The sequence below is a fragment of the Onychomys torridus genome, chromosome X, assembly GCF_903995425.1.
Source record: "Onychomys torridus chromosome X, mOncTor1.1, whole genome shotgun sequence".
Lineage (NCBI taxonomy): Eukaryota > Metazoa > Chordata > Mammalia > Rodentia > Cricetidae > Onychomys > Onychomys torridus.
In genome coordinates, this window is record NC_050466.1 from 89,634,589 (window position 1) to 89,662,468 (window position 27,880).

At 37.5% G+C, this 27,880-nt stretch overlaps 1 protein-coding gene across 1 annotated transcript in view; it reads right to left on the bottom strand.

Moving 5' to 3' along the window:
• Positions 1-27,880, bottom strand: part of Tex11 (testis expressed 11) — a 301,157-nt gene that overhangs the window by 23,406 nt on the left and 249,871 nt on the right. The window contains exons 25-27 of the mRNA XM_036174947.1: positions 5,410-5,559; positions 3,719-3,827; positions 2,657-2,777 (exon numbers count right to left, since the gene is read on the bottom strand). Coding sequence (XP_036030840.1) covers positions 2,657-2,777; positions 3,719-3,827; positions 5,410-5,559 — 380 coding nt within the window. The remainder of the gene's footprint in view (positions 1-2,656; positions 2,778-3,718; positions 3,828-5,409; positions 5,560-27,880) is intronic.

Consider the following 27,880-nt stretch of genomic DNA (forward strand, 5'->3'; position numbering starts at 1 on the left):
GCTGGATTCAAACTCTCTACATAGTAGAAGCTGGCCTTCAACTCCTAACTTTCATGCTCCATGTCCTGTGTGCTCGGATTAGGACTGTGTGTCACCATGACATTGTTTTATAAGGTATTAATTATCATTGGTGAAAGATGGGAAGGAGTACACAAGATTGCGATGTTATTTTTCTTAAGTATAATTACTTCAAAATAAAAATTTTGTTAAGAACAACCCAATTCTTTAAAAAGACTCCAGAATATGAACCTATTATTAGAGTATACAGGACTGCTTACTTAGCATGCGGTCCCCTCCCAACTGAGCCATTAGCTCTGAATAGATGCCCAAGCTTCTCATTTGACCTGAGATTTCCTAGCAAAAACTGGTAGAGACATATGTTCTCATAGAATGAGTCCAGTAATTAAGGGGCAATTGACTGAATGTGTATATAATCACCCAGATCACCTGTTAAAGTCCTAACCTTTCAAGTGCCAATATGAAGAGTTTGGGCCATCAGGAAGTGGTTAGATAATCATGGCAGTCCTCAGAGACAGAGTTAGTGCAAGTATAAAAGATCCTAGGGGAATCCCTTGTCCTTTTGGCCACCTGAGATTACAGCAAGAAATGATCTCATCTATGAGGGAACAGGCTCTTACCAGAGACTGTACTTGGCCCTTAATCTCAGGGCCTTCTTAGCCCCTAAGGCTGCAGAAAGTAAATTTCTATTTAAAAACATGTCTTTATTATTAGTGAACATGTGTGTGCACGTATGCGCATTGAGGAGGAGCACACATTCTGCACAGTAAGCATAGGAAGTTCAAGGACAACATTCAGAAATCGGCTCTCTTTTATCACAGGTTCTCAGGAGTAAACTCAGGTCATCACATGTGACAAGAACTTTCAGTCACTGAGCCATCTTTCCAGCCTAAATTATAAGGCACTCAGTCTATAATATTTTGTTCTAACAGTCCAAACTAAGACATAAGGTCAGAAGACCTGGGTTCTAGTTCTGATTCCCATTTGTCAACCACAAATGATTTTAACTAAATTAGTACCCTGATTTTTTGAATTTTAAAAATGTCTTCAAAAATTGTAAACCCAAGATAAATAATAGTGACACTGGCTATGCAGTTACTGTGTGGGAGTCATATGAGATAATAGATGTAAAAATAAAACGTGAATGCAAAGTGTAAAGCATGATATATTGGGCAGAAGATTTATATTTGTAGAACAGGCATTTCGTCAATGTGTGGAGGTAGCTGATAAAAGTTATTGGCTTCATAAATAATGAAACATGATAAATGGAGACTTTTCTCCCAAGCATTTGAAACAAAGCAGATACATAGCATATTCAATCAAAAAGAAAAAAAAGCAATATATACAAGATAAAGAGCTAATAGAATCACTAAATTATTCTCTGTATAAAAAGCTAAGCATATGGTCATGTTGCAGGGTATGGGCAAGAATGGACCAGAAACTCATCAGAAAAGTGGAAAACACCAGGCTCCCTATGAGATGAACTGCACTACAATGGAATAAACCAAGTTCCTCAGAGAGACTATGCAGATTGATAAATAGTCAATGTGGAGTTAGAGTAAGTCTAATTTTTAATTTGTATATAGAAAACATAGTTGAAGGTCTAGATAAAGCTCCTGGCTTAGAAGTGGGTATGTTTCCTCTTCCTAGAGGGTTGCAAAAGAAAAGAAATCCAAATTGTTCAGTGCTGAAGTTTTTTTAATATTTAATATTTAAATTCATATAGGTCAGAATTCAAGGACGCCAGGAGAATTCTAGGTTTCTTTAGTCACCGACAGTTCACACTAGGTTACATTGTGATTTGCAGGTACTGGTACATAAAGGCCTTTGAGGGTCTTCTATGCCATCACATTACCAATATTTCATCTTTTTATTTTAAGCCTAAAGTTTTTCAATGAAATTAGATTTTCTTTTTACTTTTCCTTTATTCTTCTCTCATATAATACATCCCAACCACAGCCTCCCCTCCTCCCAGACCCCACCTTCCCTCTCCCCAGATCTATTGCTCCTCTGTTTCCCTTCAGAAAAGAGCAGGACTCCCAGGAATAGCCAACAAGCACAGCCTAACAAGATGCAATAAGACCAGGCACAAACCCTCACATCAGGGCTGGGTGAGGCAACTCAGTAGGAGGAAAAGGGTCCCATGACAGGCAAAAAATAAACAAATACCAAGGAATGAAATACTAGTAATGTGATATCACAGATGAAACTCACAGGAACCAAAGAAATCTTCACTGAAAAGAAGAAAAACTAAATTGAATGGGACCAAAATACAGATCTTTGTTCCTTCTACTCTATCACCTGCCTCTGAGAAATGGAGGAATAATAATAAGCCTTTTTGCAAAATTAATATAATCATAGGGGGAAAGAATTATATCAGGCTCCAAAATACAAAACAATTCAAGATGCCCAGTTGTCTTGCTATTCTGACCTAATCCTTTGTAAACTTGTACTAGAAAATTCCTACCATTAACTATATTTCATAAACACAGAGATATTTTGTAGTGGATATTGTCATTGTAATGTGAATTTACCATAAAACTCTTATTAGAAAGCATCATTCTATATGAATTCTAATATACAAGACATTTTGGTTCCTTAAAATCAACTCCAAGTTTAATGTTGCTCTTTGACTTACAGTTTGGCTAATGAGACTCAGAGCACTTTTTAAATGGCCCCAAATTTCTTTCAGAGAATACAGAACTATATTTGATACTCCATCTGACACCAAAAGGTCAATCAAGTTGTGCATGCATTCACTGAAAAACAAAAAGAGAGAAGTCATCCCATAAGGAAAGAAATCAATGGCCCCAGGGCTAATAAGTCAAATCTGACTCTCATCCACACAAGAGCTTCACAATATTGCTGCTTTCCTCTATTTTGTCTTGCTTCTAACCTTGGAAGACAGATTTTTGAAGGTGTGAAGGGGTTGATCAGTCCTTCCTTTGATCATGCCTGTGGCTGTCTTTTTAGACAAAAGCATTTCCCTCATGAAGGAATTGTTTGGCTTGTATGTGTGTGTGTGGGGGGCTCCCTTGTATGAAGGTCAGGGGATAACTTTCCTTCCACTATGTAGGTCCTGGAGACTGAACTCAGCTTTTCAGATTTCAAACCAGGTACCTTCATCTGCTGCACCATTTTGTTGGCCAAATTAGTCCATTGTCATATTTTATGAGCTGATTCAACTTGGGGGCATTTAAAGGATCGTGCTATCTCTTTAAGTGGACAAAGGAATTGGGATTTAAACTGGAAAAAAAATAGAAATCTCACTTCTCAGAACAGAAAGACTGTAATGAACTTTTCCAGAAAAAAAAAAAAAAACAACCCACATACCACCTAATATTGATATTTAAAGATAAGCATTAGAAAAAAACCAAGAAAATATAAAAAAAGTTGAAGTTGAGCGGTGGCAACTAATTTCTGTTCATTTGGGATATTTAGCAAGTGACATGAAGGAAGGAAGGAAGTTACATAGAATTATTTTATTATATGACTAGACAAAGAAAATCAAGACATACCCCTTTTTTTCCTCCTCTGGGAACAGCAGATTCCTGGATCTTCCTTAATACGCCCCGGTGTCTAATATAACTCTCACTACAGAACAGTTAGTCTCCCTACCGTCTTCTGTGTTGGTCCAGTTGATTATGGTGGTGACTTATGGGACACTGACTGATTTAGGTGTCAAATTACATTTACTAACCTGTATTTCAAAACATCAATTGGCTCTTTCTTTTTGTGGATCAATAAAAGTTTTTTCAAGGCCTTCCGTGCAATAGTAGGATAGTGTGCAGGCTTATCCATAGCTAGTACTATAGGAGGGGAAGGAAAGGTTATAAACATCATCATAATCTTATTCATCACAGTTTTCATGCAGAACTACTACTTACACTCTCTAATGGAACAAGATTCTCTCCGTCTCTCTGTCTCTCTCTGTCTCTCACACACACACCCCAAATTTTATAAAATTATAACTCTATAGATGCTTTTCAGGCATAGTAGGACTCCCAGGTTTTCTTTTGTTTTGTTTTTTTCTGGGTTTTTTGTTTTTGTTTTTGTTTTTCAGACAGGGTTTCTCTGTAGCCTTGGCTATCCTGGAACTCTCTCTGTAGACCAGGCTGGCCTTGAACTCAGAGACCTCCCCCACTGCCTCCCCCACCCACCCTGTGTCAATGTAGGAATTAAAGGCATGTGCTATCACCACCCAGCTTCTGGTTACATTCTTTCTTCAACAAACAGTTACAGTTCTGTAACCATGCACACAATCCTCAGGTGATGCAACTATCTTATGAACCATAGTGAAGGAAAGGCAAGCTAAGAAAGAAATAGAAGCAGATCAATAAAATGCTGCTAACCAAAGCCACAAAACATTATATTGCTTTGTTGCTGTTGCCAGATGCTACAAACCAGGATGCCTTTGGCATTACTGTATTGGAGCTAACTGTCCCTAAGACTTCCAGATGCATTCAGCAAGTTCCATTACAAGAGGAGTGGTTGTCATCAAGTATGCCTCATCGGTCTTCTGGCTCGAGAAAACCCAAGGCAACGGAGTGTGCTGGAGGCTACCTAATACCTTTACTAATCACTCTCGTACGCTTGAGAATAACAGGCAAAGGGAAGATAATCGGGACATTTCCTGAGTATACTCCCCAGACGGCTTGGAGCCCCACAAGTCCCACACTATAGCTCAACCAGAATTTGAAAATAACAGTTGCATTAAACTATTTCCAAAATTCTAGGGGAGTAAGATGGCTCCGTGGGTAAAAGACTTGCCATCAAGTCTGATGATCTGAAATCCTGGGGCCCATATGCTACAAAGAGAACTGACTTCTGCAAGTTTTCCTCTGACCTTCATACATGTCCATGCGTGCGCGCGCACGCGCGCATGCACACCCACACCCACACCCACACCCACACACACACACACAAATGTAAATACTGTATCAAAATATTCCCAAATTTCTCTATACATTTTAGCAAATTACTAAGGTTGAGTCATCTTTGATCATCAAAGCAGCTATTTATCATTTCTAGCTACCTAAATAAAGCTAACTTTCCAAGGTTTGAGCTTCCCCTATCATGTAGTTACATAACTAAATCCCACATATAGAATATTTGAGCACCTATTATGAACAATGTTCTACACTAAGATTTATCAGTACAACACATATATGTAACTTTTGCTCATGACCCTGATGAGATTACAATCTATTATAGAGTGAAAAAGATAAATGTATAAATAATTATAGTTCAAAATAGTTTAAGAATGCCACCAGAGAAGGAGAAACAATGTAGCACTAGCAAAAAATCATTTCCTATCTCGATGTTAGAACAGAGAAAACAGTAGGATCTAAATGGGCCCTGGCCTTACACAAGCACAAATAAAGCACGTACATGCCATTGTTTCAAGTGTTCTGCCTTCTATAGCAGGCATTTTCCATACTGAATCCAGGAAGCTGTACAGTGACGGATCATTCGTTTTGGTTTTAATTTCAAACTCATACAACAGAAGCATTGCTTCACAGTCATCACCTGAAAAGTCTCCTACAGAAAAGGCAAAATTTAACATTTTCTGTTACTGCACATTAGTACTCTCTCTTGGTCTTACCTAACTGGACAGGTTTTCCCACAAGGAAAAAATCATTTCACTTACAATTTGAAGGTCATGCGATTATCAATAGACTTTCAACATTTTAACATCTATAAGCACAAAACTATGTTCACTACCCTGCAATGCATTCACTAGCATTCCTCACATATTCTGAAAGTTCTGATGTGGTGCTGGTAACTGGACTGAAAACGCTCTGCTGTTATTGATAAGATTCTCATTAATATACTTGTCTCCTTTGACCTTGAACTTTTATCCATGCTCACTGTCGTGGCTGAATTAAACAGAAAATACAATGCTGCATGGACTAACTGGTTTTATTTTGAGCAAAAGAGTTTCCAAATTTGTTTCATTTACAAAGTCTATAGTATACCTTGGCTTTAATCATGGAAAGAATCTTATTTCAGATGGCATACACCATACTTTGTGAGACAGTTTTATTCGCCTTCTAGTGAATGAATATTTGAGGTAGCTGGGTGCAGTAGCAGGACATTGTAGTGCATGGTATGGTGCTACGCACCTGTAATCTTGTCACCTGGAATGCTGAGGGCAGGAGAATTGAGAGTTGAAAGCCAGCCTGAACTACAGTGCAAGACCCTGTTTAAAATGTTTTAAGGTATAGAGTAAGTACAATAAACAGAATGAAGTGTCTCTAAACGTCAACAACAGTTGGATGGATTTCTATACCCTATTCCCCACTTTAAACCATAATTTCAATAGAGTTCAGGATGATTTGTTGTGTTGTGTTTTGATTTGTTTGAGATAGAGTCTCCTTATATAGCCCAGGTTGGCCTAAAACTCTCAGTCCTGCATCAGCTTGGATTACAGTATGTGCCATCATATCCAGCTAGAGTTCACAATCTAAAGTCAACTTTTTGTGCATGGAATGTTCTCATTTCAGTACATAAGCTGCATAATAACTAATGGCTAAATCAGTCATAAATAAAATGCTGGATTAATTATGTGACACAATTCCTAGGGAGATGTGAGAAAACATCTACTCATGCCAGATAGGGTACTGAAGATAGACCAAAATCAACTTGGTTAACCAAAGAATTGTACTGTATCACTTACAGAAATATCATTGAGGGGTTACTTATAGGAGCAGAAATGACTCAAAGACAGCTGCATCACCAAAAGCCCACTGTAGCATGAGTGACAGCTCATAAAAGCAGGAAATCTGGAGTGCATTGCACAGGCTACAAGCATCTCACAGGCTGGAGAGTGTCCTTTTGAGGTGGCTCAGTTGTTTTGAGTCTCCTCTTCTAGGCAGCTTGCTGGTCTCTGCTTCTTCCAGGTAGCTCTGCTGGAGAGTGTCTCTCAAAAGTTCTTACTGCTTAAATATGCTTGGGGAGGAAAGGACCTAGTGCATCTGGTCAGTTTCAAGGACTTCCTGAAGCCATTGAGTTGTTTATTTCCTGAGCTTAAGGAGCAGGGATGTTTTACTTTCCTCTAGAACATCCAGGTGTTTTACCTCCCTACAAACATCCTGTGTCTTAACGAGCTTCCCTTAGGATATCCTAGTGCCTTACTTGCATTTGAATATACATCCTGTCTTAAAATATCCCATTGCTTTCCCTTTTATATCCTGGGTTTTAATGAACTTCCTTCTAAGATGAGAAGTTACAATCATGGAGAAAACTGCTACACAACAGAGTGCCCCCTTTCTATAAATGCTTAGGAGCATTTCAGGAGTTTTCTAGATTTTGAATACTTGCACACCTATGACATATATTGAGAATTAGACAAAATCTAATGACAAAATTCATTTGTTCTGGTATATGTCTATGCAAAGCGTGAAGGTAATTTTGTATGTCTTCTCTGTCCTTCTCCCTCCTTTATCTCTCCTTCCTTCCTTTTCCTTCTGTTTATTTGTTTGTGTCTGTATGTGCATAGGCATTGTGGGCATGTGGAGTTAAGAGGACAACTTGTAGGAGTTGTACCATATGGGTCTTGGGGAACAAACTCAGGTCATCGGGATTGACAGCAAGCCCCTTTACCTATCCAGCCATTTTTCAGGCTTTCCCTCACTTTTTAGATAAGGCTTTGGTATGCAGCTAAGGTTTGCCTTGAATTCATGGTCCTCTGCTCTCCACCTCTTGAGTACTGGAATTATAGGTGTGTACCAATGTACCCAGCTTATATAATATTTTCAGTAGACTTTTGTTTTGACTGTGACTGTTCATATGAGGCCAAATGTGGAATTATGCCTATCCTAAAATGTTTGGATTTTGGAGAATTTTGTGACTTGGATTTTCAGATTTCAACTTGTAAAATAAATCATAATTTATAATCATAGCCATAGATACTCAACTAACTTCTATACCTGTTATTACCAGTACTGAAGTTGAAAAATGATTCTCCAACAGTTATATGTTATCTCCTAAATAATACTATCATTAAAGAAACTTTAGTGGGTTCTTCCAATTCTGCATAATTTTCCAAATGAGTTTTCTCTAGTTGCAGAGAATGCTCATTTCTTCAATCATTTTTCAGTTCTACTTTTTCAACATTTTCTGATGATTTGTTTTTTCTTTTACTCCTTCCTGGCCTTCAATCACCCTTTCCAGGACTTGCTAGCAACAATGGAGTGAGGGCCAGAATAAGATTATTCAAAAAAGAAGCTATGTGGGGCCTTTGCAGTCCATTCTACAACATACTCAATCCAAGTCTTTATACCCAAAATCTTTGTAGCTGATGGTAAAACAGTGCTGGTGGGTCAGCAAAAAAGTCAGAGGCCATGGAAGAACTCAATGTTAGTCTTTAGAGCTTTATTGGGAGGGAAAAGGGGAGACAGCCAGGCCTGGGGGAGGGAGCAGAGCAGGAACAGAGAGAGGAAACACAGGAAGAGAGTGCAGAGAGAGAGATGGGGGTCCCAATCCAGCTTTTTAAGGCACGGATTGCATGACAATGTGGTGGGTACGGTGGGTGCTTAGTCGCCAGTGTCCCCTGATGACATAAGACACCAGACCTGGAAGAGTGAGAGCAGGATCTTAACAGTAGCAGTCCCAGGAAAACTTATGCCCCAGTAGTTGTTACGATTCTGTATGTGCGCAGCTCGGGGTCCTGTGTCTAACATCTTACATCATCAGTGGGCATGGGAGACTGTGTACTGCCATGTGGTCATGCAGTCTCCACCTTAAAAAGCCAGACGTGGACCCCCACCTTTCTCTTCCTGCGTTTCCTCTCTGGGCTCTCTGTGTTCTCGCCATCTTCCTGTCTCTCCAGGCCTAACTTCTTTCTTATAAAGCTCTTTCTAACTCTGGTAGCCATGGCCCCTGACTTTTCCACTGACCAGCCACACTCTATTACCATCATTGGTGCCATGGACTCAGATCTTGGATAGGAAGTTCTGTGCATTCAGTGTCCAGGGCTGAATGTTGTGGGAGCTCTGTACCAAGGGCCTGCAACTGCCCCCCCCCCCCACGGCCACCACCACAGTACCATGTTGGGACTGTGCATGTCTACCACATGGTGAGTCCCTTCCTGAGGCTGCAGCCTGACCTATATTCTTAGAGCCTGACCTCCTGTGTGTGTGTGGGGGGTGGTCTTCAGGCTGCGCTGGCAAGGATACATTCTTGATGAAGTATAGGATGCTGTCAGACCACCAGGTGGTCCATGTGCTGCATATGCTCCCAGCCCTTATTCATACCCTGCTGATGGTTGGGTAACCTATGCTGATTCATAGATCCTTCCTCTATCTCAGGGACGCTTGAGATAGGAACCTAGGATCCTGATTTGCTATTTTAATTTTTTTTATTTTTCTCTCTTGGCTGCAGCCATGGGACATAAGGGTGGATACCAGTAAATTTGGCCACATAACAGCTTCACAGGAACTTCTGCCAGCGAACGGGCAAATGAAGAGTTACTTTATCCCAAAGCTTCCTACTGAAGCTCTGAACCCTTCTCCCTCCCCCTATGGCTCCCTGCCATGTACAACCACTTCTGTCTGACTTCTGCTTTCTACTTTCCGACAGTGGGCGGGTTTCAACCCACCTCACCTTAACTCCAGACTCCAGAACGAGTGGGCAGGCTCTCTAGTGTTGTGCGGGCAGCTTCTGCTGACTCTCACCCTAACTCACCTTAACTCCTCCCACTCGTTCTCAAGTTGCTGTGAGAGGCACAGACGGGTCTGAAAGCAGGCTAGGATGCATGCAAATAAGTTTACAATCAGGACCCACATGGGGATCACAGTAATAAGAACAGCTCTTTAGCCAGAGATTAGTTTATAGCCTGCCTCCTGACAGATCTTCCAAAAGCTGTCCTCAAGCCAGTAAACATAAAAAAAAATTCAAGACATGAGTAAAATCCATCTCTTGTCCCTGAGACCACCCTGACATGTGACTAGAACTTCAGCATCTGGAGAGCAAGGCTCCTGACCCCACAGGTGAAAGTATCATCTGTGGCATTCAAGGTGTGCCAGGGAAGAGATAAAAAGCCCGAGAACAAAATTGCCAAGTGCTGACACTCTCTGGCTCCTGAAAGCTGTTGGGTCCATTTTAAGTGAGGGAAAAAAAAGGCCACACTGGCTAGCAAGTGCCCTGCCAGGCCATTAATTGAGCCTTGTTCAAAGTGCCACCTAGAAAGACAACTGGTCAGCTGACTGCTCCCAGGCACCAAGATGGCATGGGAACATCAAGCGAAGACCTCCAGCAGACCTAGGCTTGGCTACAGGCTCGTTCACAGGAAACCCAGAATGCAGCATGAAAGCAATCCGTTTCTTTCCTTCTGGACACCAGAGCCACTGACTTGGTCCTGGGGGTCTTGGGGTCTCACCTCTCCTTGTTTCCCTATTGTTGGGGTAGGGAGGACAGCCTTACCCATCTCAGCAGATTTAATTGTACTTTCAGAGTTATTTAATAAAAAAAGGTTTTCCAGCTAAGGTAGGAGCTTTCATTTCATTGCTCCCTCCATGGGCCTCACTCCAGACCTGTCAGCAGTGCTTCTCCTTCTCATGCACACAGAAAGACAGGGCCCTGCTCTCTGCCTTGTCCATACTTCCAAAGAAATAAGTTCTTACTGGGCAGTGGTGGCTCACGCCTTTAATCCCAGCACTTGGGAGGCAGAGGCAGGTGGATCTCTGTGAGTTCGAGGCCAGCCTGGTCTACCAAGTGAGTTCCAGGAAAGGCGCAAAGCTACACGGAGAAACCCTGTCTTGAAAAAACAAAAAAAACAAAAACAAAAACAAAAAGCAAGAAAGAAGTTCTCATGCAACACAAGTTTTTTTTCTTCCCAGTTCCAACTCACTGTTCAGCTATTGGTACAGGACCACCACAGAACTGGAGTCCAAAGATCACCAAGTAAGAAACTGTAACAGCTAAAAGGTATTTAAGACCCAAAAGCCTCTGGGCTGTACAAAAACAGACTTCAATATAACCATCTATTCCTGTTAAATGCTTTTAACAGTTGATCCCCTGTGTCTCCTGGATGTCAAACTAGTAAAGGAGACCGGTGCCTTAAACAGTCTGTCTCTGATAAACTAAACATGCTCCAATCTCTCTGTCTCTCCCATTAACACTAACCAATACAAGCAGAGTACTAAACACCACAAATGGTCACTAATTTTCTCATGGCTGCTTCTTAACCTGTTCAAAATTTTTCCTAAGCTCCAGAAACCAGTTTAAATCCATCTGGACAGGTTGGATCTACTTCAGGCTTTTCCTGTCTCATCAACATCCTGTCAGATAAAAATCGGCCAGAGTGCCAAGCCAAGATGGATGGACAGCTCTAGGGCAGCAGGACAGCCCATAATCCCAGAACGTCAGTCTACCTTGGAAGACCCCCTGTCCCTAGTCTCCCAAAGAGCCAACCAACGCACATCAAGTCAACTGGAAGCAGTTTTTCTGGGAGAACTGACACCCCTACTCCTATTCACTCGCTTTTTCATAATAAGCAAAAAGTCTAAAATGTTAGGATTCTGTACACATGCAGCTTGGGGTCCCGTGTCTAACATCTTACATCATCAATGGGCATGTGCGACTGTGTACCGCCGCATGGTCATACAGTCTCTGCCTTAAAAGCTGAACGCAGTCCCCCACCCCTCTTCCTGTTTCCTCTCTGCTCTCTGTTCTGCTCCGCTTCCTCCCTCATCTTTCTCTCTCACCAAGCCTGGTCCCCTTCCCTACACCCATCTTCCCTCCTAATAAAGCTCTAAAAACTAATATTAGGTTCTTTCATGGCCCATGACTTTTCTGCTGACCAACCAGCACCATATTACCATCAGCAGTGTTCTCTAACTTGAACCAGTGACAAAGTCAGAGGATCTTTCATTGTCTTCTTTGGTTCTTATGTATATCTCTGAAGGTTTAAATTGTTTTTAATCATTAAAATTAGTGCTTTATTTTTCAAGTATTTTTACTTTAAAGAAAAAATAATAAAGCAAAGGCATTCAAATTTAGGTATCTGGCTAAACATTTTAGCCAAAATTAACAAAAGAAAGCTGTTACTTTAAGAACAGTGACATTATTTTTGCCAATGATAAAACTTGAGATTTCAAGCAAATGTTTGAATTAAAATTTTTTTAGATTCATTTATTTTTATTTGTATGTCTATATACTACATATGTGCCTGGTAGCTGTGGAGGCCAGACAAAGGCATTGGATCCCATGGAACTGGAGTTACAGATGGTTGTGAGCTTCCATGTGGTGCTGGGAATCAAATTTGGGACCTCGAGAGGAGCAGCCAGGTGTCTTAACCTCTGAGCCATCTCTCCAGCCCCAATGTTAGAATATTAAAACACTGTTTTAATCATCATAGCTTACCAAAGAACATTTAATTATTTTTCCTGAGATTAGTTAATATTAACAAAAACCAATATAATTTGCTAAAATTTTAATATATAACAAATGTAACTATTTTATTGTGCAAATTAGTGTGTCAATGTTTGGGCAATTTTCATAATTAGGGAATTAACATTTTCGAAATGACAACATATGGTATTACATTGATAAAATTATTAGTAAAAAGTACATTCATTGTACCAGACAGTAGATTTTAATGTAACTGCATGAAAATTGAATGGTATCATTTTAGATTCCTCATCATATTCAATTAAAATAACTATCAATTGAATTTTAGTACAGTGTGAAAAATTATATCTACAACTACATGAAAAGGTTATCAAAATGTTCCTCTCAAATATAGTTAGATACAAGTAGCAAGTTCTGGCATTCAGTGGCACATTGAGATAACTAAAGTTCATAATATCCTATATATCATTTGTTAATAGCTAGAAGAGAAGAGCCTGAAGTCTCTAAACAAAGTAATAAGGAGATGGAAATGTTAATTAACCCTGATGTGATCAGTGAATACTGTGTTGATATATGTCTTACACATAAATACCATTGAAATAAAGATAAAATGAAATGGAAAAGTGTCCCATGTTCATGAATTAGAAGATTTAACACTGTTAAGATGGCAATACTTTTGCAAATGATCTGAAGACTTGATATAATCTCATTAGAATCCCACATAGGAATATTTTCCTCAAGAAACTGACAAATTGTTTCAAAAATTCATATGAAAAGTAAACTGACACAGAATAATCAAAATAATCTTGAAAGAATATCAAAATTGAGTGGCTAAAATTTTCTGATTTCAAAGTTTACTACAAAGGAATGAAAAGATGGATATTATGGTACTGCCATAAGGACAGATGTATACATCAATGAGATATAATTGATGATCCAGAAATACAGGCATGTATATATGGCAAACTAATTTTTCACATGTGAGAAATGACTGTCCATAGGGAATGACTAGTCTTTGAAACAAAAAGTTCTGTAACAAGTAGACAATTACATGAAAAAGAATAAAATTGCAATTGTACCTGACACTGCATCCAAAAATTAACTCACAATGGATCAAGCCTATTTTCATAGGACTGGATGAATTTCAGTCTGAAGGGATTAGATTACGTACAGTGATAGTGAGTTCTTATAAATTGAGGCTAACCTTGATTGTTTCTCGTTTCATACTAGCTTACCCTTTCACCTTCTGCTGTGTTATGCTCTTATAGAAACTTCCACTGATTTTGGACTCCCCAGCCTCCAGAATTATGAGACAAATTATATAGTAAACAATAGCCATTGGAAAAAATGCAAATCATTTGTCATGGGGAAAAGTAGTCATCAGAAAAATCGACCATAACCTACCATTGTACACTCACTAAAATGGCTGGAATTTTAAAAAAAAGCATTGCTAAGGAGGTAAAGAAATCTGAAGCTTTATATGCTGCTGATGGGGATGTAAAACTGTAAATGCTTTTGGAAAATATCTTGGCAAGTTCTCAAATGACTAAGTATAGTTATCATATGACTAGCAATTCCACTTCTAAGTACATACCCAAGAAAAGTAAAAATATGTGCAAAAACTTCTAAATAAATGTTTATAGCAGCATTGATCATAATTACCCTAAGATAGAACCAAGCCAAATGCCTATCAATTGATCAATAGATAAATAATATAGTATATTTGTACAATGGAATATTTGACTGTGAAAAGTAATGAAGTGCTGATACCTGGGACAACATGGATTAACTTTGAAAATAGGAAATAATGTATATTAAATAAGCTAGTCACAAACCATACATATTATATGTATATAAAACATTCAGAATATGCAAATCTATTTGAACAGAACATAAATTAGTCATTCATGAAATGCAACGGTCAATGAAAGTTTCAAAGTTTCTTCATGATGTAACAAAATGTTCCCTCACTATGGTTGCACATATCTAAATACAGTAAAATCTATTGAATTATACATTTAATTGGTAAATTCTATGACATGAGTTATATCCCAATACATTCATTTTTTCAAAGAAAAATTAAAAATTAAAAACTTAGTTTATTTGTATGAGTGTATGCCTGTGGGAGTGTATGCCACATATGTAGGACATTTGCAGAGGCCAGAAAAGGTCACCGGATCTCTTGGTACTAGATTTACAGGTGGTTATGAACTGCCAGTGTGGCTGTCAGGAACTGAATTTGTACCCTCTGAAAATCAGCAAGTATTCCTGACTGCTAAGCCATCTTTCTAGCCCCCAACATTTGTTTTTCAAATTGAATTCAGTACATCCTATTGTGCTTAATTCCTTTCACTCATAATAATACCTGTAATTTTCATCTATATTTTCACATGGACTAGGGACTATTTCCTTTTGTTGCTTTGCAGTATTCCATTATACAAAAATGATTCAATTTTTTAATCTATCCTGTTGATATAGTTGTTTCAGATTTTTAGCTCTTAGGAACAGAAATGGTGTGAAGATTCTTGTGCATATTTTAGTAAATAGATACATTTATTCCATTTGAATATATGCTTATGGGTAAGAATGCAAAGTCACTGCTAAGATGTGTGTGTGTGTGTGTGTGTGTGTGTGTGTGTGTGTGTGTGTGTGTGTGAAGTTTTAATAGATACCACTGAACAGTTTTCCAAAGTTATTTAACAAATTGCATGTCTCCCAGCAGTGTCTCAGATTGTTTAGTTGTTCCCCATCCTTATTAACAGTTGGTATTTAAAAAAAATCTTTTAAACTTTATTATCAGAGGGGTGGGGCATGCATGTCTTGGTGTGCATGTGGAGTTCAGAGGACAATTTAGTGCAGTCAGTTCTCTACCTTTCCATAGGTCCTAGAGATTGATCAGGTAACAAAATATGCACGGTTGTACAGCAAGTGCTTTTACCCATGGAACCATCTTGCCAGCCTAACAGCTGATATTTTGATCTTAGGCACTTCAATGTGCTTGCAGTATGAGGTGATGGTGGCACACGCCTTTAATCCCAGCACTCGGGAGGCAGAGCCAGGAGGATCTTTGTGAGTTTGAGGCCGGCCTGGTCTTCAAAGTGAGTTCCAGGACAGTCAGGCCTATATAGAGAAACCCTATCTTGATAAAAAGAAACAGCCCCCCCACTCCCCGCCACACACACACACACAAAGGAGTCTCTCATGGGCTCATGGGTTTTAACACTTAATCCCTAGTTGTTGGTACTGTTTGGAAGTTCATGGAGCTTTTAGAAGATGGAGCCTTGTGCAGAAAGTATATCATTGGGGACAGGCTTTGAGGATTTATGGTCTTGCCCTACTTCCTGTTCTTTCTCTCTGCTTCTTGTGTGAGGATGAAAATACGATCAGACAGCTTCCCACTTCTGCCAACAGGAATTCTCTACCTGTTGCCATGCCCTCTCTCTCCACCACAATGGGCAGGATCTCTTTGAAACTGTAAGCCCCAATACATCCTTTTCTCCTCTAATTTTCTTTTGGTCATGACATTTCATCACAACAGAAGGTAATTAATTCAGGGTAGCATCACATTTTACTTCTAATTTATATCTCCTTGATGAATAATGATATTAAGTATTGAACTACTTGGATATTTTCTTTTGTTATGTTCCCACGTAATTCTCATGCCTATTTTGTATTTGGTTGTCTTGTTGAGTTGTAGGAGTATTTTTTTTTATACAGTCTGGTGTTTGTCAAACTTGTTTGCTGTCTTCTTCCTATTAGCGGTTTGCACTTTTCTCAGTAGTAGCTTTTATCAACCTGAAGTTCTTAATTGTAGCAAGATGAATTTTATTGTTATTTTCATATATAGTTGATAATTCTTTGCATTCTCTAGGTAATAAAGATATTCCTCTATGATTTTTCTTACAAATATTATTGTTTTACACTATGATACATCATTTTTTGAGATGGGATCTTACCATATTGCCTAAGATGGCCCTGAACTCCTGGTCTTAAATGGTCCTGCCTTAGCCTCCTGAGTAGGCATGGTTACAGAATGTGCCAATGTGCTCAGCCTATCTTAGATCAATGTTTATATATAGTGTGAAGGAGGGGTCAAGGTTAATGTCTTTCCCATATTGACATTATTTTAATATAAAACAAGAGTGCCAGGTGGTGGTGGTGGCGGTGGTGGCGGCGGCGGCAGCAGCAGCAGCGCACACCTTTAATCCCAGCACTTGGGAGGCAGAGCCAGGTGGATCTCTGTCAGTTCAAGGCCAGCCTGGGCTACAGAGTGAGATCCAGGAAAGGCGCAAAGCTACACAGAGAAACCCTGTCTCGAAAAAACCAAAAACCAAAACAAAAACAAAAACAAGAGCAACACAAGACATTTCCCCACTGTAAAGTACTGGACACATTTGTTGCAAACAAAATCACTACTTGTGAGTCTATTTCTGGATTCTCTGTTTTGTGATGTAAGTCTTAGAATTCTACCTATCTTTTTCACAAGTGTCCTTTGCATCTCCAAAATCAATTTCATATGATCCTGTCAATTTCTGCAATTAAATAAGCTAGGATTTTTGACTGGGGTTCCTTAAATCTATGGATCAAATTAGAAAAACTGTATAATAATACTGACTTCTTTTCTAGCCCATGAAAATTATACTTAATAAGTGTATATATACACATACACATATATAATCTTCATTATTTTAGGTCTTTAAGAATTTTAGTGTTTTTAAAAAATTCAGTGTAGAGGTCTTCTACATCTTTCCTTATCAGTTAATTTCTAAGCATTTAATGGATTTTGATGCTACTTAAAGTGGTATTTTAAAAGTTCTTTTTCAACCATTCTTGCTAGAATATAAAAATAGAATTAATTTTGTCTATAAATGGTCTATATCTACTAGTCATACCAAACTCATTTATTTTTTCCAACATTAATAAAAGTAAAACATAGATAAGAAAAACTATATTACCAGTGTGCCTGTGTGTCTATACATATGCACTTATAGTTCTAACATTTTTTTTGAACATTTGAATTTGTTCCAACATGATTGGTATATCAGGGAACAGTTACATATAATGTAAATTAAGTGTTCATTTATGTTTACATTTCTATGTCAAATACTAGATGAATGCAGAGAACTACACCTAGCTGTATTATGCTGTATAGGAATAAATAAAACACATGTAAGTGCACAACCCAAATTTGCATCAGCCATCTCAGTTCACTGCATGTGTAATGAGATATATCCATCTATGTCTATTCCTCTCCGCTTTCAGATACTCCTCCTTCCATTACTTCATATTTCACATCCTCTTCTATAAGCAGCCATCAGGTGTATTTCAAGCCCAAATGCCAAATTTATTGTAGTATTGATGTATTTTAGTCATTTAACATATACCAAACTCTGATAAATTTTTATTCAGTTGTTAAATATATAAAATATATCTTTAAGTTCTCATGTTTATTCCTAACCCCATTTTCTCCACAGCTCCTTAGAATTTATTATACACATTTGCATGGGAGAATCATTTTTAGTAACACATATGTCATGCTATAGCAGAAATGACTGTACATGTAAAGTATGTGCATTATTGCTAACCTATATACCCATGAAAATCAAAGTTCTTAACCAGAGCACAGTATTGTGCATAGTATTTTTGTCTTTTACCTTGCGTCCAAGCACAAACAGTATTTTTAAAAGTTATTTAAGTCAAGTTTCTTTCTTCAGCTCCTTCAGTGATGTTTGTGTAGTTAATTTTTTATATAGCCAGACTCATTTATCACAGTGTGAATTCTATATGTAGTTCCCTCCACAATCTGGTTGACTTATTTTTATGTTGTATATACAGTGAAAGTACTCTTTATGGTATATAGTAATATGGGTTTTGATAGTATATACATATGTAAATATATATGTATTATCATGGATCCTTAAAAACAGTCTTTTGCCATATTTTATGTCTTATATTGCCCCTTTATAGTGAATTCACTTCATGTCAAACCTCTGGCAATCACTGAAGTTATTTTTGGTTCCTATAGTTTTATTTGTTCCAGGATGTCAAACAAATGCAATTATATCCACATAATCCATATAGATACAGTCTGTCATTTTTAACTTAGCAAATACATTTAATATCAATCTACTGCTAAACAGTATTCATTGCACAGGTGTATCACAGTTATCTACTTCAGTTTACCTTCTGCATTCCTGTTAAAATTAATTATATGGGTGCATCCTAGGAATGGCAGATTGGCCAGTGCTCTATAACACCTTCAAAGTCATAGTATATAGAAACTGCTCTACTTTTTTTTTTCTGTCTGCATGCTTGCACACCAGAAGAGGGCATCAGATCTCCTCTTAGATAATTGTGAGCCACCATGTGGTTGCTGGGCATTGAACTCAGGACCTCTGGAAGAGCAACCAGTGCTCTTAACCACTAAGCCATCGAGAAACTGCTCTACTTTTATGATCTCTTTAGAGAGGCAGAAATCCCTCCCAATATATATGTAGGGCAGAGAGTGTTTGCTCCACTTTCCAATACAGAAATGAAGGCTGAGAGTCAGGTATGGTAGTATATACCTATGATCCCAGAACTCAGGAGACTAAAGCAGGAAGAACACAAGTTCAGGACAGCTTGGGCAAATTAAGGTTGAGAGATTAATCTGCCCATAGATAGATGTCCAGCAAACCAGTGCAGAGTCAGGCTTATAAAAGACAAGTAGGGGAAAGGCGTAACTGGCTAGAAGGTTGGAACAGAACCCAACAGACTAACTTTTGAAGTATTTGGCCTGACACAGAGAGACCCTAGCAAATATTTTGAAAATGGTCTTACATCAAGATGATCACAAATGGTCTTTAGGAGTTGGCCAGGAGAAAGGAATGAATTTAAGATGTGAGATGGGTTTCTGGTAGTCTTGGAATTATTCCAGCACAATGTTGGGTGGAAGCCATGGTAGCATATACTTCATTTGTTGACACAAGTGGGGAAATCTTCACATCCCACCACTGAAAATGAATTAAGGAGTAATATTGGTAATATTTGTCACAATGAATATGTCATCTTCTAGTCTTAGTTTTTGCATACTTTCATCATGAATGAGTATTAAATTTTTCATTCATGTTTCTTTTTCATGAAGATGAGCACATTTCCTCCCTCCTCCCTGCCCTTTTTTTTGGTTAATGTGCACTACCTTTTGCATTGCTGTATTCTTTTTTTTTTCTTTTTCAGTTTTTTTTTTGAGACAGGGTTTCTCTGTGTAGCTTTGCACCTTTCCTGGACTAGCTCTGTAGACCAGGCTGGCCTCAAACTCACAGAGATCCACCTGCCTCTGCCTCCCGAGTGCTGGGATTACAGGCATGTGCCACCACCACCCGGCGCATTGCTGTATTCTTAAACTAAATACCAAATTGGTCATAAACTATTGTTTGTATATCACTGGATTAAATTTATTAAAGAAATTTAGGATGTCTGCACTTATTATTCAAGATAAGGACCTCACTCAAAATAAGGACCTGTGGTGTGTTTTTTGTTTGTTTTGTGTTTGTGATGGATACTCTTTTCTGATTTTGATATCAGGGTCATGGTATCCTAAGATCAATGTGTTACTTATCTATTTTTCATATGTTTCATATTGAAATGGAATTAAATCACTTTCTCCCCCTCTCTTTCCTCCCTCTTCCGCTACCCTCCCTAAACCCCTCCCATGTCCTCCCTGCATTCTCAGATTGATAGCTTTTTTCTTTGATTATGATTGTTACATATATATGCATGTATGTATGCACAAACACACATATCACTGAGTCCATTTTTGTTTATGAGTATATAGTTTCAGGGATGACTACTCTGCACTGGATAACCAATAAGGTGGCTCATCCCTGGGAGAGGCTACCTCTCCTCCCAGCAGTCATTGGTTGTCTGTAGTTCTTTGTCTGGGGCTGAGTAAGAGATATTTGTACAAAATTGCCATTACTTCTTAATATATTTGGAAGACTATACTAATGAAATAATTTCCTTTATGTAAAGTTATTTAAGATTCCATTTCTTTAACAGGTGCAGAACTATTTGAAATATTTGAAACTGGCTCATTCATATTCTTTCTCTTTGGGCCAATTCTGATGCACTTATCAGGAAAAAAGAATAGAGTTTTCAAGGAATTTATTCATTTTGTCTATGGTCAGATTTATTGGTATAAAGTTATCAAAACCACATTTATTAAGTGCTTTTTGTATGTACACATGTATATGTGTGTACGTGTGCAGATGTATTTGCATTGGTGGGTGCATACATGTGGAGGCTAGAGGTTGTTACTATGTTCCTCAGTCCTCTCCACCTTATTAAACCCAAAGGAAGTAGAGAATGGCATGATGGGACATGCTTATAATCCTAACACTTAGGGGGCTGTAACAACATCACCAGTTCTGGGATTGTCTCAAGAAGAAAGAAGAAAGACTGTAACAATGACAGTGGCAGAAAACTGAAATAGATAACAAACATACAAAATAGAAAATACCATACGGTGGTTTTTGGGAATAACTAATAGGAATCATACAATTACTACACATGTTATGAGATGGATCAAGAAAAACTGGAAAGGATAGGATAAAAGGGTAGATTATTGAATCTACTATAAACTAAAAAGCAACTAATATTTTACATTAGTATGGATTTTTGTATGTTGATACAAATTTAAGGTTATTTTTGTTATAATGTATATGTATATGTTTCTACTCTTGTTTAAGGTATTGTACCTATGCAGCTCATTTAAAATTATAATGTATACTTAAGAAATACAAGCCAGCGGTGGTGGCGCACGCCTTTAATCCCAGCACTCGGGAGGCAGAGCCAGGTGGATCTCTATGAGTTTGAGGCCAGCCTGGGCAACCGAGTGAGTTCCAGGAAAGGCGCAAAGATACAGAGAACAGAGAAACCCTGCCTCGAAAAACAAAAAAAAAAAAAAAAAAAAAAAAAAAAAAAAAAAAAAGGAAATACAGGTATATTTTTCAAGGTCATACAGAGATATTTTAATATATTTAATTTAATATTTTAAATAGATGGTCTTAAAGCACTTCAAAGACCTACAGGATATGGCATTTAAAATGTTTTAATAACTTAAGGCTTTTCATGACAGTGAGACACAATATACTTCAAAAAAGGATGGTGGGCATCAAAGAACCTGCATATGGAGTCTGTTTTTATTGTGGCAAAGTTAGCCATTGGGCAAGAAACTGCCCTTCCTTCCATTGCTGACAATATGCTGTCCAAACTGGACAAAACATGACACAAAAGAAAGCAACTGACAAACTTTGCCAAGGCAAGGCAGGACAGTCCTTCAAAATTTCCCTCTTCACAGAAAAGTCTGTCAGATATTCTAGACCCATAGGCTGAAGGTGAATGCCCCAACATTGCAAATGAACCTTGGGTAACTGTCCAGGCAGCTAGCTGTTTCTGTCATTTCTATAGTTTTAGAAGTTGCTTGCTCTGCACTTCTTGTTTACACAGGTAACATTATATCCTTCTTGGATCTCTGATAGAGTTGAAGATGAGACAGTTATAGTTATAGTTTTCTGTGTTACAAAATTCAGAAAAGAAACCCACAAAAGAGGCATAAAGTGTGTAAGACTGAGAGACATAAAAGCTTAAATTGTTTATCTAAGAAAATGTTTTCGAGGTCTAAAAAGATAGTTTGGGTTGGCAATACAAGTTAGGATAGAAAGAGAATTAGGTACCAAACTTTGGACTCACCAAGATAGGATAGATAATAGAGAAGTTTCTCTGAATTTGCCAAATACATATTGACTGGACATTCTGAATGTAATCCTTATTTGATAATTGTTCTTACTGTATATAGTTTTACTGTGTTAGAGTTAAAACTTTTTCTTTTTCTTTAGACCACAAAGGGGAAATGTTGGGGGATATTTAATCACACTGTGAACCCCAAGTTTTCATTTGTATTAATTAAACAAAAATTAACATTGGGTCAGGAGTCTGAGTTAGCAACTAGTTGACAGAGCATCAGAGGGCATCTGGAAGAGATAAAGAGATACAACAGAAGTAGTAGGGAGGGGTTTTGAGTGGTGAGACTTTTTCTGTTTTGGCAGAGTAGAAGGACAGGCTCTTTGGGAGACACCAGCAAGGAGACAAGGTTAGCTAGGTGCTACTCAAACTCTCTGAGCTAGCAGGTTTACACTCTAGCCTTTGAATCTCAAGACATTTTTATATTTTAGGTTCAATATATTCTATAGGTTTCACTGTGATTTTTTTCTTTACTTGAGCTATTCAGAATTGTTTAAGGTTTCTAACAGTGGATTTTATCTTGTTTTTCTGTTGTGGCTTTTTTGTTTTATATCATTTCATTGAGGCAACATACTTTATATGGTTTCAATTGTTTGAAATTTGAGACTTGGTTTTAGAATAGTATAAAATCCATTTTGGCAAATGTTACAAAATTTCTCAGAGATAGTGTACATTCTATGGTTAATAAGTGTATTATTATATATATATGTCTCAATAGGGGTTAATTGAGGTTTAGAGTTTGGAAAATCTTGCACAAATAAGTAATGAATGTTTATAGATAAACTACAGTACATACTTTGATCAGGAGATACCATGATAAGGTAATTGTATGGGAAAAATTCTTGATTTACATCTGTGCATTTATAAAGGTAAGTTGCAATGAGATATATGCTAGGACTATAGAAACTTGAATAACATTCTTAATTAAGTCAGCCATTAAGAAGAAGAAATGATAGTTGTCACCATCTCTCAAACCTTCAGTGACTCCTCTGCTTTACCTCTACCTACTGCCATTAGGGCTTTATTTTGTGTTGTTAAAGTAGGTTTATGAAGCCTGTGAGGCATAATTAAAACCAAATGCTGCCAAATAGAAGACATTTAGATAACTTCTACCACAGATATTTGGGTATCTCGATGTGTTAGTTTTCTCTTCCTGTAACAAAATACCCAAGATAATCAACTTAAATCATGAAATGTTTATTTTGCTTCACAATTATGGGTTTCTGTCTATGAGAAGTTATTTGTCCCATTGCTTTGGTCCTGTGATGGCACAGTATACCACAGCAGGAAAGCCTAGTATAGACTCATTTCATGGTATCAAAAAGCAAAAGAGAGAGAAAGAGTGAAAAGAAGGGCCTTGGTCCAAATATCCTCATCAAAGGCATGCTCTTGATGACTTGACTTCCTTTTATTTACTAGGCCCCACTTCTTAAAGGTTCCACTACCTCTTAATAGTATCAAGATGAGGATCAAGCTTTTAACAGATTGGTTTTGAGGGGACATATATGAACACAGTACTCCAGCTAATTATCTAATTTCCTTTAAAAGGAAAACTCTGAAACTCATGTTTTTATTTCTGTGGCCAAAGTCCTGACCTAGAATATACTTTAGAAAATCCAAATGTTTGTTTAACATACATAAATATTAACTACAATTGCCTTTTCTCTTGGGAATCTGAAAACAATCTTTAAATATTTCTTAGCCATTGAGAACTAATTTCTACAACAAAAGTAACCCATGATTGATTAGTACTTATTAAATCAATAGAACAATCAAGCAAAGACTGCCTGCTGAAGGGATATACATGTAATCTGAGTTTTGTAGTATTAACTGAATAGACATCCCCCACCCCCCCGTAAATCCAACATAATTCTTTTTAAATGGTATCTGTCATCTATGGTATTTAAAGAAACTAGAATAACCTTTCTAGTTATGGTTTAGAAGCCCATAGTATATAAATATGTGATACACACACACACACACACACACACACACACACACACACTCCTCTGCTCTGCCAGCTGAAGTGTATTTCTGCTAGCAGAAGATCAATGCTAGACTTTGCTCTAAAGCTCTCCAGCAGTGTGTCTTGTTTGTCTTAACCACTAAGACTTTCTGTAATGAACTGTTGTTACTTTATGCCAAAGTCAAAACTTTATCACTAGAGATAAATGAAATCCTATGAAAAAATCAAAGTCTTTTCTCTATGTTATGGTTTTATAATGATAATTTTACTCATGTAACAAAATAAACAACTTTAAGAATTCAATAACTAATATTATTCTGTAGCCCCAACATTCCAGGATTCTTTTTAAGAAAGTCTAATTCCAAGGATGCTCTAGCAATATCCAGAAGTGATATTCTTTAAAGGAGACTATGAAGAGGATGTCTCTTTTTCACAGCTAGAAAGAGATTCCAAAACTGTGAGATCTCTTTAGTTAGAAAGAAATTTTGGGTACAACCCTAACTTCCTTTTAAAGTCTCCTTTCTTTTATTAGAAATCTGGGCTTCTTCTTTCTAACCTATATTCCAAGGTCAACCTCCTTTAAGTGGCTTTCTAAATGTTCTTCTCTATAGGTGGAAGCTAATTGTTACAATTATCTTAGAATCTTTGCATGGGGGACTCTTACACATTAAAGCACTATGCCATTCAAATGAATGGCTCTAATGACAGAATTTAAACTGTAGCAGCATTTCATTTAATAAATAAGTATACAGCATTTCATTTAATAAATAAGTATAAAGTATGAGCAACACATGTATTCTGCCTGTACAGAATTTACATTCTAGCTAAGAAGTCAATAAACAACATCTAATATAATGTCAAGTAGATGTGTATTATAAAGATAAAGTGTAGTTTTAGGATGTATATAGTAATGAAAGTTGCTGTTATAAAGGATGTGGTCTCTGAGGGAGGTGGCACTTGGGTAAGTTGGGGAGCAGGCTATGGTGACTACCCACAACAAGAGGCTTTCTCTAGGTAAGAGAAAAGAAAATATAAAGTTCAAGAAGCAGTAAAGTCTTGGAGAATTGGAGAACTGAGCCATTAAGTAAAGTCATAGGAGAAGAGGTCCAAATTATCTATGGCCTTGTGGGTCATGGTAAGGATCTTAGGTTTTATTATTATGCTTTCTTGTCCTTTGGACACTTTCTACTATGTGAGGACATAGCCAAACTTTCTTAGGGACAGATACATCCATACATTTCCATGTTCTCATATCTATTTGTTCTTAGGAATTAGCCTCTGCAAAATTAATGAAGTTAGTCGATGTCTTAAGATTACTAATATTACAGCATGTCAGGATTAATCCTTTTGTAAAAGCCTATTTTATTCACTGTTTATACAGTTTGTAAATAACTGACTTTTTGAAAGATGACGTTTTCTATTTTTGTTCAAGAGTTTAAGATTTACCAACTTTGCAATTTTAAAAAATTTATCTATTTACAGTTAGGAGATTAATGATTTATTCACACTACTCATATACTACGCTCATAATTTATGTTATTATTTCATTAGAAATGCACAATCTTGTGCCAGTCGGTGGTGGTGCATGCCTTTATTCCCAGCACTCAGGAGGCAGAAACAGGCAGATCTCTGAGTTGGAGGCCAGCCTTGTCTACAGAGTGAGTTCCAGGACAGCCAAGGATACACAGACAAACCCTGTTTTGAAAAACTAGAAAAGAAAAGAATCACACAAATTTTAAGTAATATAAACTTTTAACAAGCCATAACCATTTTCCTGAATATGTATTTTAATTATAAAGGCAGTATATGGTTGCTGAAAAATCCAAATACATATATTTAATAAAAAGTAAAAGTTGGCCAGGCATGATGGTGCATACCTTTAATCCCAGCACTCAGCAGGTAGAGATAGGCAGATCTCTTAGTTTGAAGCCAGTTTGGTTAACAGAGAGAATTCTAGGATAGCCAGGACTACACAGAGAAATACTATCTCAAAAAAACCAAAAAGAAGAAGAAAAAAGGAAGGAAGGGGGGAGGGAGGAAGGGAAGAAAGGAAGAAAGGAAGGAAGGAAGGAAGGAAGGGGGAGAGAGAGAGAGAGAGAGAGAGAGAGAGAAAGAAAGAGAGAGAGAAAGAAAGAACGAAAGGAAGGAAGGAAGGAAGGAAGAAAGAGGGAGAAAGAAAGTTAAAAAGTCTTTTAATGGTGTACTAACTAGTTTTAATGTCAACACAAGCTAGGGTCATCTGGGAAGAGGGAATCTCAACTGAAAATGCCTCCACCTGATTGGCCTATGGGTAAGCCTGTGGTACATTTCTAATGATGATTGATGTGGACAGGCCCAGCCCACTGAGTGGGTGTCACCCCTGTCCAGGTAGTTCTGAGTTGTATAAGAAAACAGACTGAATAAGCCATGGGGAGCAAGTCAGTAGGCAGCATTCCTCCATGGTCTCTGCTTCAGTTCCTGCCTCCAGATTCCCGCCTTGAGTTCCTACCCTGATTTCCCTCGGTGACTAAGTATGAGCTGAGAATTATAAGATGAGATAAAATGTTTCCTCCCCAAGTTGCTTTTGGTCATGGTTTTTTTTATCATAGCAATAGAAATATAACTAAGATACTTAATTCCTATTCCAAGATGTAGTAAATATAGTTTTCTATATAGTAAATATATTCATTATATTTTATAATAAATATAACATATTTTATATATTATATTATGTATTTGCTACAAATGTATAGTAAATATATTTACTATTTCCTATGAATTCATATGTGATATATACATTCAGATACACATTCATATGTATGTTCACCTATGCATTAAACAGAGGTATATAATATGCTAGACACTAAATATACAAAGTTGAACAAAATCAATGTCTCAGTCTTTTTCCTGCTGTGACAGAACAGCACTGACAAGATAATATATAAACTAAAGAAATGTATTTCTCACAGTTCTGAAGCCTAGTCCAAGATTGAAAGTCTGCATCTTATGGGAGCCTCTAGGGTAACATGGTGGAGGACACACGTGACATCTTTCAAAGTTTCTACCTACCAATATTCTCAGTAATTAAATGTCAACATGAATTTAGGAACATCTGCAGCATTATACACTTTGCCCCCTCCCAAACTCTTGTCGTTCCTACATGCACAGTGCATTTATTCTATCCCAATTAGCCTCCAAATTTTAATTGTTCCAGTATTAATCCAGTCCAGCATCCAGTGTCACCTGAATGGGATGAGTGATAGTAAGGCACGATTCATCCTGGGTAAATTTATACTAGCACTAAACAAATTAGCTGAGTACAATGATATAATCTTATAATCCCTGCACAGGGGTGATAGAGGCAGGAGGATCAGGAGTTCAAGGTTAGCTATATAGTGAGTTTGATGCTACCCCAGACTACATGAGATCCTGCTTTAAAAAAAGAAAAAAAAAGAAAAAGAAACAAACAAGTTTTCTACTTCTAGAATACAACAATGGAACAGCCATAGTGAAATGGGTTATATAAACTTCTCATGTCTCTCATTAATCAATGCATTAAATAAACTCTTTGACCATGTTCATTTTGTAATTATAAGAGAATCATTACATTTCAGAACTATTGACTATAATGTTCAAATGGATACACTTAACAGAACTAGGTTAATTGTACTGAGGGAGAAATAACACATTGAAGTTTATCTTTTCTTGGCTCCCAGACTGAATCCCAAGTGGTAAAAGAACTTTGCTGAATCTCTCTTTACATTTTTTTTTCTATTGAGTGTA